Source organism: Cherax quadricarinatus, chromosome 62 (genome assembly GCF_038502225.1).
Source record: "Cherax quadricarinatus isolate ZL_2023a chromosome 62, ASM3850222v1, whole genome shotgun sequence".
Taxonomy (NCBI): Eukaryota; Metazoa; Arthropoda; class Malacostraca; order Decapoda; family Parastacidae; genus Cherax; species Cherax quadricarinatus.
In genome coordinates this window covers 23428533-23446789 of record NC_091353.1, presented here as the reverse complement: position 1 = coordinate 23446789, position 18257 = coordinate 23428533, and the positions used below count along the sequence as shown (strand labels likewise).

The 18257-nt window shown below is 40.8% G+C and overlaps 1 protein-coding gene across 1 annotated transcript in view; it reads left to right on the top strand.

Annotated features, from left to right (window-relative positions):
- The window catches only part of LOC128687221 (protein D2), a 215972-nt gene that overhangs the window by 182301 nt on the left and 15414 nt on the right, over positions 1-18257 (top strand). The window contains exon 5 of the mRNA XM_070098501.1: positions 10818-10866. Coding sequence (XP_069954602.1) covers positions 10818-10866 — 49 coding nt within the window. The remainder of the gene's footprint in view (positions 1-10817; positions 10867-18257) is intronic.

Below are 18257 nucleotides of genomic sequence, written 5' to 3'. Positions count from 1 at the left end.
TATACAATTATTACAGTATTGCATAACAGTAACTCTTCTATTTTTTGGTGTGAATAAAAATTCATTATGTGAATAAAAAAATCAAAATGGAATTTATTTGTAAAGCCTCAAAACGTAACTAATGAACAGAGGAAATGTTAGTTTAGTTCCAGGAATACCTACATTGTTTATTCTGGACCCTATTTTGAAATTGGAATATTTTGAACTTTGTGTTATATTGACTAAATTAACATTTTCAGATCACTTTAATTTGTAGTTGAAACAGTTGACTTGGCGATTTCTTGTGCCCAATCGATAGAATAGAAGTAATACTAGTGAAATAGCTAAGAATTTGGTTGACTGGAATAATGTAATTGGCCTAAAATGGGAGTCAAAGTCGGTAAAATCGCCGATTCGTAAATGTCGCTGACACATCATAATTCGCGAGAGCATAATTTCGTCACTTTTCCATCAAATTTCGTACTTTTTGTTTTATTACCCTCACAAAAAGATTCTCTACCATTTCATAAGAAAAAATAACAAATTTTTTTTTGGAAAATTCTTGGACACTGTGGCACCACTTCAGATTTGGGCCTTGGACCCTGAAGGGGTTTAAGACACAGCATCAGCAACACAGCCACTTGATACTGGAGTTCCGCAGGGAAGTGTCCTTGGTCCCCTGCTCTTCCTCATATACATCAATGATCTTCCAAACGTATCTCAACACCTGAACCCCATTCTCTTTGCTGATGACACGACTTATGTCATCTCTCACCCTAATCTTGCCACCCTCAACATCATTGTTAATGAGGAGCTGATCAAAATATCGACTTGGATGACAGCCAATAAACTTACGCTTAACACTGACAAAACCTGCTACATTATGTTTGGTAGCAGAGCAGGAGATGCGCAAATTAACATTAAGATCGACAACACTCTAATTGCCAGGCATAATGAGGGCAAATTCATAGGCCTATACCTCGACAACAACATGAACTTCAGCACCCATATCCAACAAATAACCAAAAGAGTATCCAAAACGGTTGAGATCCTCTCCAAGATACGATACTACGTGCCGCAAACTGCCCTTCTCACACTATACCATTCACTTATATATCCATACCTCAGCTATGCTATATGTGCTTGGGGTTCAACTGCAGCAACACACCTAAAGCCAATAATAACCCAACAAAAAGCCGCAGTAAGAATAATCACTAAATCCCATCCCTGGCAACACACCCCCCCACTCTTCATAGATCTAAACTTACTCCCTGTTCAGAACATCCACACTTACTACTGTGCAATCTACATCTACAGGACCTTAAATTCCAATATTAACCTTGACCTAAAACGCTTTCTTGATAGTTGCGAAAGAACCCACAGGCACAATACCAGACACAAACATCTCTATGACATTCCCCATGTCCGACTAAACCTTTACAAAAATTCAATGTATGTCAAAGGCCCTAAAATCTGGAACACCCTACCTGAAAATTCTAAAACTGCAGACACATTCCTCACCTTCAAAACTACCATCAGAAAACATCTTATCTCCCTGATACACCCTGTCAACTAATTACACGAATACCACCTGGTGGTTCACACTTACACTCACTCACCCATTTGACCATAAACAGAAATATCAATCTCAATCTCAAAATAATGAATCTTAACTAGTTATAAGTTGGCCTGTGATACTCCAATACTGAAACTATGTATAGTGCCAAAACAAAAGCATTCACATTGCTAAACTCACAAACTAGTATTTAGTCACTTAGCCATAATACCAACTTACCTCATAATTTTGTAATATTTTAAACTTAAGATTTAATTTAAGTCTGCCCGAAATGCCTAGCCATGCTAGGTGTTCTAGTGGTACACTCCGTAATTATTATTTTACTACATGTAAACAATACAATAACCAAATTCTGTAAACTCAGCATTGTAATCCTTATAGAGAATAGACTTTGAATTGAATTGAATTGAGAGAAGGGACGAGGCAGTGAAAAGTAAGAACAAGTGAAAGAAGTGAAAAGGTAAACTAAACAAATTGTATCAGTTATGTTCAGTGATTAAACTAAACAAATTGTATCAGTTATGTTCAGTGATTTAACAAAACAAATTGTATCAGTTAAGTGATAAAACAAATTGTTCGAGTTAAGTTCAGTGAGGAAACAAAACAGTGTTGTTGTTGGAGATTTACAGGGCCACTAACATCATACGCCGCACTGCGAATCTCCCACCCTCAACCTCCCCTACACCACCATCTCTGTTCCAATTGTATAAGTACATATACACTTTATATAAACAGTTTATTATTTCTTTACATTGTCGTATATTATGATTTGTTATGTGCTTATATACAATATTTTCAGTGTTTTCCTCAGAAAACTAGTGATCTACTGCAGTTAGCCTCAAAAGTACTCCATTTTCTCTTACAATAAGGGCATGGGAAGATACTATAGTCAAAGTTGGACAGGAAATGGCAAACGCTTTTGCCGCTGCCACCATATTATGGCCTGTTTTATTCATTCTACAGTATATATCATGTTTTTGTGTTAATTATATTGTTTATTATGTTACATTAGATGAATTGTGATAGATAAATGAGCCTACAGTTGATAATAGCGTCATATTCAAGTACAGTGGACCCTCGCCTAATGAACGCATCGCATAATGTTAAATCCACCTAACGAAGCGTTTGAGTGTAAAATATTTGGCCCGCTTAACAATGAAAAACTCGCCCAATGTGATTCCTCCCAAACCTGTCCGTCCAGCCTGAGCGCCTCAGCTGCCTTGCCGTCATTGTTTACAAGCCAGGGTGGCCGGTTGCATGCATACATTCGATACATTTTGTATTATTCTATTGTTTATAGTGCTTGTAACTGCTAAATAAGCCACCATGGGCCCAAAGAAAGCTTCTAGTACCAGCCCTGTGGTAAAAAGAGTGAGAAATATCGTACCGCAGTCAGGTGTTGCTGCACCACCGTCAGCTGTTGCTGCACCATGGTCAGCTGTTGCTGCACCATCAGCTGTTGCTACACCACAGTCAGCTGTTGCTGGACCAGTCAGCTGTTGCTGCACCACGATCAGCTACTGCTGCACCACAGTCTGCTGCTGCACCATGGTCAATTGCTGCTGCACCACTGTCAGCTGCTGCTTCACCACAGTCAGCTGCTGCTGCACCATGGTGAATTGCTGCTGCACCACAGTCAGCTGTTGCTGAACCACGGTGAGCTGCTGCTGCACCACGGTCAGCTGCTGCTGCACCACTGTCAGCTGTTTCTGACCAATGTGACTCGTCCCGAACCTGTCCATCCAGCACTGCCGTCATTGTTTACGAGCCAGGGTGGCCGGTTGCATGCATATATTCGATACATTTTGTATTATTCCATTGTTTTTAGTGCTTGTAACTCCTAAATAAGCCACCATGGGCCCAAAGAAAACTTCTAGTGCCAACCCTGTGGTAAAAAGGGTGAGAAATACTATCGTACCACAGTCAGCTGCTGCTACACCACCGTCAGCTGTTGCTGGACCAGTCAGCTGTTGCTGCACCATGGTCAGCTGTTGCTGGACCAGTCAGCTGTTGCTGCACCATGGTCAGCTGTTGCTGGACCGGTCAGCTGTTGCTGCACCACGGTCAGCTGTTGCTGCACCACGGTCAGCTGTTAGAACATAAGAACATAAGAACATAAGAACGAAGGAACACTGCAGAAGGCCTACTGGCCCATGCGAGGCAGGTCCAAGTCTCCTACCGGCTTAAGCCAATGCACCCAACCTAGTCAGGTCAGGTCACATTGACTTAAGGGAGGAACACGGCAACCGACCTGTTAGCACAAGCTATCAGGTCTAACTCACACCCACCCACATCTACTCATGTATTTATCCAACCTATTTTTAAAGCTACACAACGTTCTGGCTTCTATAACGGTACTTGGGAGTTTGTTCCACTCATCCACAACTCTATTACCAAACCAGTACTTTCCTATATCCTTCCTGAATCTGAATTTTTCCAACTTAAAACCATTGCTGCGAGTCCTGTCTAGGCTAGATATTTTCAGCACACTATTTATATCCCCTTTATTTATTCCTGTCTTCCACTTATACACCTCAATCATATCCCCCCTAATTCTACGTCTTTCTAGAGAGTGCAGTTTCAGGGCCCTTAGTCTATCCTCATAGGGAAGGTTTCTGATATATGGGATCATCTTTGTCATCCTCCTTTGTACATTTTCCAGAGAATTTATATCCATTCTGTAATACGGTGACCAAAACTGTGCAGCATAATCTAAATGAGGCCTAACCAAGGATGTATAGAGTTGAAGAACAACCTGAGGACTCCTATTATTTATGCTTCTTGATATGAAGCCAAGGATTCTATTAGCTTTATTGCGAACACTTATGCACTGTTGTCTTGGTTTCAGATTACTGCTAACCAGAACTCCTAAATCTTTTTCGCAATCCGTAATATTAAGATCTACATTATTTAGTTTATATGTGGCATGGTTATTGTCCTGTCCAACATTTAGAACTTTGCATTTGTCTATATTAAACTGCATCTGCCACTTCTCCAACCACTGCATCAGTCTATTCAAATCTTCCTGGAGTGCTCGAATGTCCTCGTCAGAATGAATTTGACGGCCTATTTTGGTGTCATCGGCAAACTTGCCGATGTCGCTCTTTATGCCCTCATCTATGTCGTTTATGTAGATTGTGAACAGCAGGGGGCCCAACACTGACCCCTGTGGAACACCGCTCGTGACGCTTCCCCACTCTGATTTCTCCCCATTTATGCAAACTCTCTGCTGCCTATTTGTCAACCATGCCTCTATCCAGGAAAAAATTTCTCCTCCTATTCCATGTGCTTTAATTTTCCTCAATAGTCTCTGATGTGGGACCCTGTCAAAAGCCTTACTGAAGTCCATATACACAATATCATATTCATTACCATGATCTACCTCCTCAAATACCTTAGTGAAAAAAGTTAATAAATTCGTAAGGCAGGAACGCCCCTTTGTAAAACCATGCTGAGATTCGTTGATTAATTTATGCTTTTCAAGGTGGCTACGAACTGCCTCGGCAATTATTGATTCCATAAATTTTCCCACTATGGAGGTTAGGCTTATTGGTCTATAGTTCGAAGCTAAGGACCTGTCACCTGTTTTGAAAATAGGTATCACATTTGCCATTTTCCACTTATCTGGCACCATGCCAGTTTGTAGTGATATGTTGAAAAGATTAACCAAAGGTGTGCTAAGCTCCTCTTTACATTCCTTTAGAACCCTTGCATACAGTTCATCAGGGCCTGGGGATTTGTTAGGTTTTAATTTATCTATTTTCCTAAGGACCATGTCACTTGTGACCCTAATAGTGCACAGTTTATTATCGTCCTGTTCTACATAATTTATCATTACTGGAATATCACTGGTATCCTCCTGTGTAAAAACTGAGAGGAAGTATGTGTTAAAAATTCTACACATTTCCTTATCACTGTCAGTGAGCTGACCCGAGGAACTTTTGAGTGGGCCTATCTTGTCCCTGATCTTACTTCTGTATACCTGAAAGAATCCTTTTGGGTTAGTCTTCGATTCTCTTGCAACTTTAACCTCATAATCTCTTTTTGCTTTTCTAATTCCCTTTTTTATTTCTCTCTTTAACTGAATATATCGATTTCTTAATTGCCCCTCTCCTCTTTTGATTTGCCTATATATGCCTCTCTTTTGACCAATCAGATATTTTAATCTATTGTTCATCCATTTAGGATCATTTTTGTTTGATCTGATTTCCCTATTTGGAACATAATTTGACTGAGCAGCTAGAACTATGCCCTGGAAAGCATCATATCGGCAACCATCACCACCTACCTGACCCTTAGTCAGGTCATTCCAGTTCAGCCCACCTAAGTAATTTTTCAGTCCTATGAAATCAGCCAAGCGAAAGTCAGGGACGGAGACTTGATTGCCATTATTAGGGGAATTCCATAATATGTTAAAACTGAGTGATTTGTGATCACTCTCCCCAAGCTCATCATTAACCTCAAGATTATTAATTAGTGTTTCCCTACTGGCAAGAACCAAGTCAAGGAGGTTATTTCCCCTAGTTGGCTCTGTCACAAACTGTTTTAAAAAACAATCCTGGATCGAATCAAGAAAGTCACCCGACTCTAAATTTCCTGTCAAATTGCTCCAGTCAATCTGTCTATAGTTGAAATCTCCCATTAGCACAACATTTTCGTATGTAGATGCCTTACGAATTTCGTCCCATAGAAGTTTACTGCACTCCCTATCAAGATTTGGGGCCCTGTAAATCACACCCAAAATTAGTTTTTCTCGGCCCTCGAGAAGCTGTAACCAAACAGATTCAGTGGCTGACGCTTCTAATTTAATATCTTGTCTAACACAACAATTTAAATTGTCTCTGACATACATCGCTACTCCACCACCTTTCCTGTTGACCCTGTCAGTGTGGAATAATTTATAGCCTTGTATGTGACATTCAGAGGGCATCTCTCTATCTTTCAGATTGAGCCAGGTCTCTGTTATAGCAATAATATCTATGTTTCCTGCACTTGCAATTAATCTTAGCTCATCTATCTTATTTCTAACACTCCTGCTATTAGTATAGTAAACCTTAAGGGAGCTAGTCCCTTGCTGCCCTCTGCTGTCCCCCTTTGTTTGCTGACCTGTTCTATTGTCTTTATTTATAACTTCATGCTGAATGCCTTTTATACATTTACTGTTTCCAACCCTAGTGTTGCAACCTGCTTGTTTCCCACACACACCCATACCTCTATCTTCCATCAGTTTAAAATCATAGGCATTTCACCAATGGCCTTCTCAATCGAGTCTGCAAGTGCTACCACCCCTGCCCCAGAGAGATGTACCCCATCCCTTGCATACATATCATGTTTGCCATAAAAGTTGTTCCAGTTGTCAATGAATGGGATTGCAAGTTCCTTGCAGTATCTGTCTAGCCAGCAATTTACACCAATTGCCCTAGACAACCATTCATTTCCTACTCCCCTTCTAGGCAAGATGCTACATATGATTGGGATCCCTCCCTTAGACTTAATGAAATCTATAGCTGACCTGTACTTATCTAGCAGCTCTTCTCTCCTACCCTTCCCAATATCATTTCCACCAGCACTGAGACAGATAATGGGCTTGTTCCCATTACCTGACATGATATTATCCAGCCTGTTGACAATGTCCCCAACACCAGCTCCAGGGAAGCACACTCTATCTCTCATCTTCTTATTCCTATTACAAAAAGCACGGTCAACATATCTTACCTGAGAGTCACCAACCACAAGAATGCGCTTACCTTCATTAGCAGGGGCAGTAGTACCCTTACCTTCACTGGCCACTGAAGTACATTCATCCTGGAGAACAGAGAAGCGATTTCCTACCTTCAGATCTTCACTCTTAACTTTCCTTACTCTGATGCGCCTCCCATTACTGTGAACAACTCGCCACTTGTAGCAGGTGCTGGGCTGCACCTCACTGCTGGTAGCCGTTGCTACCTCCCCACCTACAGCCTCCTCACAGTGAGAGACAGACTGCACCTCACTGCTAGAAGCCTCATTCCCCACATCTCCAACCACCTCACACTCTCTCCCAGGCCCATTGAGGTGGACCTTCAGCCTCCTAATCTCCTCCTGGAGAAGCAAGACCTCCTCCTTCAACTCTCCAACCTCAGTTTTTAAAACACTGCAGAAGCAAGCCATGCTTTGTAACCGTCCACGCTAATCCCCAAAGCAGCTCAGGGTCTGTGACCTCACGTGACGACTGACCACTGAACACTGACGACTGACCACTGAACACTGTTGCTGCACCACGGTCAGCTGTTGCTGCACCACAGTCAGCTGTTGCTGGACCAGTCAGCTGTTGCTGCAACATGATCAGCTGCTGCTGCACCACAGTCAGCTGCTGCTGCACCATGGTCAACTGCTGCTACACCACAGTCAGCTGTTGCTGAACCATGGTGAGCTGTTGCTGAACCACGGTGAGCTGCCGCTGCACCACGGTCTGCTGCTGCACCACAGTCAGCTGCTGCTGCACCACCGTCAGCTATCTCTGACCAACGTGACTCATCCCGAACCTGTCCATCCAGCACTGCCGTCATTGTTTACGAGCCAGGGTGGCCAGTTGCATGCATATATTCGATACATTTTGTATTATTCCATTGTTTATAGTGCTTGTAACTGCTAATAAGCCACCATGGGCCCAAAGAAAGCTTCTAGTGCCAACCCTCTGGTAAAAAGGGTGAGAAATACTATTGTACCACACTCAGCTGCTGCTGCACCACCATCAGCTGTTGCTGGACCAGTTATCTGTTGCTGCACCATGGTCAGCTGTTGCTGGACCAGTCAGCTGTTGCTGGACCAGTCAGCTGTTGCTGGATCAGTCAGCTGTTGCTGCACCACGGTCTGCTGTTGCTGGACCAGTCAGCTGTTGCTGGATCAGTCAGCTGTTGCTGCACCATGGTCAGCTGTTGCTGGACCAGTCAGCTGTTGCTGGATCAATCAGCTGTTGCTGCACCACAGTCAGCTGTTGCTGGACCAGTCAGCTGTTACTGGATCAGTCAGCTGCTGCTGCACCACAGTCAGCTGTTGCTGCAAAGTGAAGCCTTTACTCAAGTATCACTCTGAAAATCCCAGAGTGTTCAAGAAAAACAGTGTCTCATCACTCATCAATACTCTTCAATAAAGATGTCATTTTAACATTTATTTATGTAGTTATTGTGCATGTCTTATTGTTTTCTTTGTAGGGAAATGTATATTTCATGATTTTTTTTTTTTTTAATACTTATGGCTGTCTGGAACGGATTAATTGAATTTCCATTATTTCTTATGGGGAAAATTAACTCGGCTAACGATAATTTCGGCTAACGATGAGCTCTCAGGAACGAATTAATATCGTTAGACGAGGGTCGACTGTATTTTTTCTCATCTCTCTGGAGTGCAGGAACGGATTAATGGCTTTTCAATTAATTTAAATGAGGAAAATTAATTTGATATATGAGTGAATTGAGTTATGAGCTAGCTCCTGGAACAGATTAAACTCATAAGTCAAGTTTCCACTGTATATTACTTCTGTATAAAAAGCCCTTTGTTATGTAGACCATTTAACCCTTTCAGGGTCCGTCCCGTAGATCTACGGCTTTACATTCAGGGTCCAAACCGTAGATCTACGCCATGAGCTCAGCTCACTCTGATAAACTGTGAGTGGTACATTTGGGCCTAGATATGAGAGAATACATCTATGTGGTATGTGTGCACCACATAAAACAGATCCTGCAGCACACTGTGTATAATGAGAGAAAAAAACTTAAATCATGATTTTTCGATTAAAACAGCAACTTTGCAGTGTTTTTTCGTATGTTTTTTATAGTTGTATTTGCGATTTCTTGGTCTCATTTGATAGAATGGAAGACATATTACAGAAATAGAGATGATTTTGATTGGTTTTAGCACTGGAAATGGCTTGAAACTGAGCTCAAAGTAGCGGAAATGTTAAATTTTTGCCGATATTCAAGAGTAAACAAACGACCTCACACGTCTAATACACGTCAGCTGGTGGGTCTAATATACATTCACAAATATGGTGATGATATTTATACAATTATTACAGTATTGCATAACAGTAAATCTTCTATTTTTTGGTGTGAATAAAAATTCATTATGTGAATAAAAAATCAAAATGGAATTTATTTGTAAAGCCTCAAAACATAACTAATGAACAGAGGAAACATTAGTTTAGTGCCAGGGATGCCTACATTGTTTATTCTGGACCCTATTTTGAAATTGGAATATTTTGAACTTTGTTTTAAATTGGCCAAATTAACAATTTCCGATCACTTTATTTTGTAGTTGAAACAGTTGACTTGGCAATTTCTTGTGCTCAATCGATAGAATAGAAGTAATACTAGTGAAATAGCTAAGAATTTGGTTGATTGGAATAATGTAATTGGCCTAAAATGGGAGTCAAAGTCGGCAAAATCGCCGATTCGTAAATGTCACTGACACATCAAAATTCGCGAGAGCATAATTTCGTCAATTTTCCACCTAATTTTGTACTTTTTGTTTTATTACCTTCACAAAAAGATTCTCTACGATTTCATAAGAAAAAATAACAAATTTTTTTTGGGAAAATTCTTGGACACTGGTGCGTGACTCCAGATTTGGGCCTTGGACCCTGAAAGGGTTAAGAAACGCTTAACACATTTTATAAATGTGATTTGACTTTTTTGGAGCTTAATTTTCCAGAGCCTATATGAGTCAGTACTGCCTCGTCAAGGTAACACTCACACTACTGACAGTACCTGAGTTAATAATCCTTGTAATGGGTTTTACAAGATGTACATTTTTGTGACATGCTTAGTCTGATGTACAGCCTCTCCTCATTTAACAACGGAGTTCCGTTCCTGAGACCTCGTTGGTAAACAAATTCATCGGTAAGTGAGGAGCATACTATATTGGTAGTGGGTTTGTGTCAACCATCTTTGATATTGTTTTAATGTCACCTTTGCACCATTTATAGCATTTCTGGTATATTTTTAAATGTTTATACAGTAGTGTTCTGTATATTCTAACAGAATAGAGGAAATCAGTTTTAACATACATTATTTAGGTATGAATACTGGTCAAAGAGCCCGTCGTAAGTCCGAATTGTTGGTAAACAAGTATGTCACTAAGTGAGGAGAGGCTGTACAGCCAATTTAAAAATTCTGGCCATATTAATAATTTTTGATGTGAAAGCATAGGTGCATAGTACCATACAGTTATTCAGTTAATATTATAGATATTATATTAACAGCGATTTTCTTTCTTAAACTAGGGAAGCGACCTGGTGAATGGGGTGATTACAACAGGATACACTCTTATGGGTAAGTTTGTATGAAGTGACCTGGTGAATAATGGGTAAGTTGATGTCAAATGACCTGGTGAGTGGTGAGTATATTTATACTGACCTGGTGAATGTAGTGTTTACCAGTGACCTGGTAAATGTAGTAGTTTACCAGTGACCTGGTAAATGTAGTAGTTTACCAGTGACCTGGTAAATGTAGTAGTTTACCAGTGACCTGGTGAATGTAGTAGTTTACCAGTGACCTGGTGAATGTAGTGTTTACCAATGACCTGGTAAACGTAGTAGTTTACCAGTGACCTGGTGAATGTAGTTAACAGTGACCTGGTGAATGTAGTAGTTTACCAGTGACCTGATGAATGTAGTAGTTTACCAGTGACCTGGTGAATGTAGTAGTTTACCAGTGACCTGGTGAATGTAGTAGTTTACCAGTGACCTGATGAATGTAGTAGTTTACCAGTGACCTGGTGAATGTAGTAGTTTACCAGTGACCTGATGAATGTAGTAGTTTACCAGTGACCTGGTGAATGTAGTAGTTTACCAGTGACCTGGTGAATGTAGTAGTTTACCAGTGACCTGGTGAATGTAGTAGTTTACCAGTGACCTGGTGAATGTAGTAGTTTACCAGTGACCTGGTGAATGTAGTAGTTTACCAGTGACCTGGTGAATGTAGTAGTTTACCAGTGACCTGGTGAATGTAGTAGTTTACCAGTGACCTGGTGAATGTAGTGTTTACCAGTGACCTGGTAAATGTAGTAGTTTACCAGTGACCTGGTGAATGTAGTGTTTACCAGTGACCTGGTAAATGTAGTAGTTTTCCAGTGACCTGGTAAATGTAGTAGTTTACCAGTGACCTGGTGAATGTAGTAGTTTACCAGTGACCTGGTGAATGTAGTAGTTTACCAGTGACCTAGTGAATGTAGTAGTTTACCAGTGACCTGGTGAATGTAGTAGTTTACCAGTGACCTGGTGAATGTAGTAGTTTACCAGTGACCTGGTGAATGTAGTAGTTTACCAGTGACCTGGTGAATGTAGTCGTTTACCAGTGACCTGGTGAATGTAGTAGTTTACCAGTGACCTGGTGAATGTAGTAGTTTACCAGTGACCTGGTGAATGTTGTAGTTTACCAGTGACCTGGTGTATGTAATACTTTACCAGTGACCTGGTGAGTGTAGTAGTTTACCAGTGACCTGGTGAATGTAGTAGTTTACCAGTGACCTGGTGAGTGTAGTAGTTTACCAGTGACCTGGTGAGTGTAGTAGTTTACCAGTGACCTGGTGAATGTAGTACTTTACCAGTGACCTGGTAAATGTAGTAGTTTACCAGTGACCTGGTGAATGTAGTAGTTTACCAGTGACCTGATAAATGTAGTAGTTTACCAGTGACCTGGTGAATGTAGTAGTTTACCAGTGACCTGGTGAATGTAGTAGTTTACCAGTCACCTGGTGAATGTAGTAGTTTACCAGTGACCTGGTGAATGTAGTAGTTTACCAGTGACCTGGTGAATGTAGTAGTTTACCAGTGACCTGGTGAATTTAGTTTACCAGTGACCTGGTGAATATAGTAGTTTACCAGTGACCTGGTGAATGTTGTAGTTTACCAGTGACCTGGTGTATGTAATACTTTACCAGTGACCTGGTGAATGTAGTAGTTTACCAGTGACCTGGTGAATGTTGTAGTTTACCAGTGACCTGGTGTATGTAATACTTTACCAGTGACCTGGTGAGTGTAGTAGTTTACCAGTGACCTGGTGAATGTAGTACTTTACCAGTGACCTGGTGAATGTAGTACTTTACCAGTGACCTGGTGAATGTAGTACTTTACCAGTGACCTGGTGAATATAGTAGTTTACCAGTGACCTGATGAATGTAGTAGTTTACCAGTGACCTGGTGAATGTAATAGTTTACCAGTGACCTGGTGAATGTAGTAGTTTACCAGTGACCTGGTGAATGTAGTAGTTTACCAGTGACCTGGTGAATGTAGTAGTTTATCAGTGACCTGATGAATGTAGTAGTTTACCAGTGACCTGATGAATGTAGTAGTTTACCAGTGACCTGGTGAATGTAGTAGTTTACCAGTGACCTGGTGAATGTAGTAGTTTACCAGTGACTGGGTGAATGTAGTTACCAGTGACCTGGTGAATTTACTAATTTACCAGTGACCTGGTGAATTTACTAATTTACCAGTGACCTGGTGAATTTACTAATTTACCAGTGACCTGGTGAATTTACTAATTTACCAGTGACCTGGTGAATTTACTAATTTACCAGTGACCTTGTGAATTTACTAATTTACCAGTGACCTGGTGAATTTACTAATTTACCAGTGACCTTGTGAATTTACTAAATTACCAGTGACCTGGTGAATTTACTAATTTACCAGTGACTTGGTGAATTTACTAATTTACCAGTGACATGGTGAATGTAGTAGTTTACCAGTGACCTGGTGAATCACTAATCCGGCATCATTGGGACCTGTAGTGTGCCAGATTAGTGAGTTTGCCAGATTACAAAGTGGTTAGGTTAGAATACACTTAATTAACCTATCAGTAGAGACTTTCTGCTACATTTTCCTTATTTTCATCACTGCTTTCTCCTCCACTAGCTTGCTGCTGTTTATTTACAATCATCTGCACAATATCTGAGTCAGTATACTGATGAAATTTGAGTGAGTATGATGATGAAATTTGAAATTATGCTAGCCGAAATTAGTGTCGGATTACTGATGGAACCGGATAACTGATTGCCAGATTAGTGATGGCCGATTTGTAGTTTAGAACAGACACATGAGTAAGTGGATACCAAGTGATCATTGATCAAGGCAGCTGTTGGTGCATATTGTAACTGGATGATCAGGAGGTCGCTGCCTTCAGCTTTATTAACAGCACAAAATTGAATCATAATGCATATTAAATATGTAATTTTTTTTTTTAACATTAGCCGTCTCCCAAGGCATGGTGACTCAAGGAAGAAAAAGCAAAAGTTTTTCTTCTTTTTACATTATAAGAACATAAGAAAGAAGGAACACTGCAGCAGGCCTACTGGCAGGTCCAAGTCACCTCCTGGCTTAAACCAATGACCCACCTAGTCAGGTCAGGTCAGGTCACATCTACTTGAGGAAGGAGCACTACATCAGAACTGTTAGGAAAAGCTAGTCAGGTCCAACTCACACCCACTCATGTATTTATCCAGCCTATTTTTAAAACTACGCAATGTCTTAGCTTCTATGACAGTACAGTGGACCCCTGGTTTACGATCACCTCCCAATGCGACCAATTATGTAAGTGTATTTATGTAGGTGCATTTGTACATGTATGTTTGGGGGTCTGAAATGGACTAATCTAATTCACAATATTCCTTATGGGAACAAATTCTTTCAGTACTGGCACCTGAACATACTTCTGGAATGAAATAATATTGTAAACCGGGGGTCCACTGTACTTGGGGGTTTGCTCCACTCATCCACAACTCTATTACCAAACCAGTGCCTTCCTATATCCTTCCTGAATCTGAATTTTTCCAGTTTGTAGCCAATGCTGCGAGTCCTATCTAGGTTAGATATTTCTAGCATGCTGTTTACATTCCCTTTATTTTTTTTCCTATTTTCCATTTATACACCTCAATCATAGGTAGTAGGTTGGTAGACAGCAACTGCCCAGGGAGGTACTACCGTCCTGCCAAGTGAGTGTAAAACGAAAGCCTCTAATTGTTTTACATGATAGTAGGATTGCTGGTGTCTTTTGCTTGTCTCATAAACGTGCAAGATTTCAGGTACGTCTTGCTACTTCTACTTACACTTAGGTCACACTACACGTACATGTACAAGCACACCCCTTTGGGTTTTCTTCTATTTTCTTTCTAGTTCTTGTTCTTGTTTATTTCCTCTTATCTCCATGGGGAAGTGGAACAGAATTCTTCCTCCGTAAGCCATGCGTGTTGTAAGAGGCGACTAAAATGCTGGGAGCAAGGGACTAGTAACCCCTTCTCCCATATAAATTACTAAATTTGAAAAGAGAAACTTTCGTTTTTCTTTTTGGGCCACCCTGCCTTGGTGGGATACGGTCAGTTTGTTGAAAAAAAAAAAATCACATCCCCCCTAATTATACGCCTATCTAAAGAGTGCAGATTCAGGGCCCTCAGTCTGTCCTCATAGGGAAGATTTCTGATACATGGGATTAACTTTGTCATCCTCCTTTGTACATTTTCCAGTGCATTTATATCCATTCTGTAATATGGTTACCAGAACTGTGCAACATAATCTAAATGAGGCCTAACCAAAAATATACAGTGGACCCCCGCTTAACGATCACCTCCCAATGCGACCAATTATGTAAGTGTATTTATGTAAGTGCGTTTGTACATGTATGTTTGGGAGTCTGAAATGGGTTAATCTACTTCACAATATTCCTTATGGGTACAAATTCTGTCTGTACTGGCACCTGAACATACTTCTGGAATGAAAAAATATCGTTAACCAGGGGTCCACTGTATAGAGTTGAAGAACAACCTGGGACTCCTATATTTATGCTCTTTGATAAGCCAAGGATTCAGTTCGCTTTATTGTGAACACTTATGCACTGTTGTCTTGGTTTTAGATTGCTGCTAACCAGAACTCCCAAATCCTTTTTGCAGTCAATATTAAGATCTACATTATTAGTTTATATGTGGTATGGTTATTTTCGTGTCCAGTGTTTAGAACTTTACATTTGTCAATATTAAACTGCATCTGCCACTTCTCCAACCACTGCATCAGTCTATTCAAATCTTCCTGGAGTGCTCTAACCCTTAAACGGTCCAAATGTATATGTACGTTCACTCGCGCAGCGCCCAGAATATTTTGAAAAAAAAAAAACTTTTGTATAGAAAAAAAAGAACACATTTTTTGACATGTCTTAGAATAAAAAAAAATTAGGGTCAGTGCTTACCGAGATATGAAGCCGAGAAGTTGGCACTGGATGCTCATGTGACAGCAACATCGAATCCTGCCGCTTGCAGAAGTGTTGCCAATATACCTTTTTTCTATTTTTCATATTTTATGTAATTTTTATGTTCTGATAATTATAATATGTAGTAGTTCTTGTTATTTTATAACCAATCTTTGTTCTGACACTAGTATTAGGTACTGAAATTGGCACAAACACACTGACAGGTGGACATTTACACCTGCCTTAGCCATTTACTATTGTCTTGGAATATATACAAAGTATTTATATGTCCCAGCAAGAGGAGGAGGAGGAAGAAGAGGAGGAGGAGGACAAGGAGGAAGACGAGGAGGAGGAGGAAGATGAGGAGGAAGACGAGGAGGAGGAGGAAGACGAGGAGGAGGAGGAAGACGAGGAGGAAGACGAGGAGGAGGAAGACGAGGAGGAGGAAGACGAGGAGGAGGAAGACGAGGAGGAGGAAGACGAGGAGGAGGAAGACGAGGAGGGGGAAGACGAGGAGGGGGAAGACGAGGAGGGGGAAGACGAGGAGGGGGACGACGAGGAGGGGGACGACGAGGAGGGGGAAGACGAGGAGGGGGAGGACGAGGAGGACGAGGAGGAGGAGGACGAGGAGGAGGAGGACGAGGAGGATGAGGAGGACGAGGAGGAGGAGGAGGAGGAGGAGGAGGACGACGACGACGACGACCATCACCACCACCATCACCACCAGAGGACCGGAGGAGGAGGACCATGACCCCCCCCCCCCATTCTGTGCTGACAAGACATCTCAGGCCAATTGTGCCAAATTTTAAGGCAGGAAAAATAAAACGTATACAATGGACCCCCGCTTTACGATCACCTCCCAATGCGACCAATTATTTTAGTGTATTTATGTAAATGCATGTTTGGGGGTCTGAAATGGACTTATCTAATTCACAATATTCCTTATGGGAACAAATTTGTTCAGTACTGGCACCTGAACATACTTCTGGAATGAAATAATATCGTAAACCGGGGGTCCACTGTATATACTTTTGGGGCGCTATGCGTAAGAACGTATATATACGTTTGGACCGTTTAACCCTTTGAGGGTCGACAGGCCCTCTCCGAAACTCGTTCTCAGGGTCGGCCAAATTTAAAAAAAAAAAATTATTTTCTCTTATGAAAAGATAGAGAATATTTTCCCGATCATAAAGACACCAAAAGTTTGAAATTTGATAGAAAACTTACGGAATTATGCTCTCGCAAAGTTAGCGGTCTCGGCAATGTTTACGCATCGGCGATTTTGCCCACTTTGAGCCCCATTTTCGGCCAATTTCACTGTACTAGTCGACAAAAAACATGAATATTTCGCTAGAACTCCATTTTTTCTATCGAATGGGTGCAAGAAACCACTCATTTATGAAATTCAACTATCCAGTACAGTGGTCAGAATTTAGCAATTTTGCCAATTTCACACAAATTTCAAAAGATGCCAATTTCCGAATAGGGTCCAGAATAAACAAGAAAGACATTCCTAGCACTAAAATGACATTTCCTCTAGTCATTAGTAACGTCTCAAGGCCCCTCTTATATTCTTTTGCTTTCCACTTTGAATTTTTATTTTCACAAAAAATATAAGATTTACTGTTATGCAGACTACTGCATTAGTGTAAAAAATGGTATAAATATTATTGGTTCACTTGTGAAAGAATATTAGACTCACCAGTTGACGTGTATTGCACGCTTGGCACGATTTGTGTACTTTTGAAGTTTGGTAAAAATCGAACATTTCTGCTACTTTGAGCTCAATTTCAAGGCACTTTTCTTTGTAAAACCAGTCAAAATCATCTCAATTTATGTAATATGTCTTCCATTCTATAAAATGAGACCAAGAAAACTAGAATACAACAATAAATACCATACGAAAATACACTGCAAAGTCGCTGATTTATTCAAAAAAAATGGTCAAAGTTTTTTTTTTCTCATTATGCACTGTGTGCTGCAGGATTTTTTTTAGACTGTGCACACTGACCACATAGACCCATTCTTTCATATGAAGGCCTACCAGCTTTCTCCCACTAGATTTGAGGCCGCTAGAATTTATGAGTACTAGTACGTCAAAAACCCCTACACGTAAGACGTACTAGTACGACGAAAACCCTCAAAGGGTTAAGGGCTAATATCCTCATTAGAATAAATTAGGCTACCTATTTTGGTGTCATCAGCAAACTTGCTTATGTTGCTATTTAATCCCTCAACAATGTCCTTTATATAAATTGTGAACAAAAAAAGGGCGGCCTAACAGTGACCCTTGTGGAACACCACTCCTGACTCGCCCCCACTCTGGCTTCTCCCCATTGATGCAAACTCTCTGCTGCCTATCTGTCAACCATGCCTCTACCCAGGAAAAAATTTCTCCCATTCCATGTGCCATAAGTTTCCTCAATAGCCTCTGATGTGGAACTCTATCAAAAGCCTTACTGAAGTCCATAAACACAATATCATATTC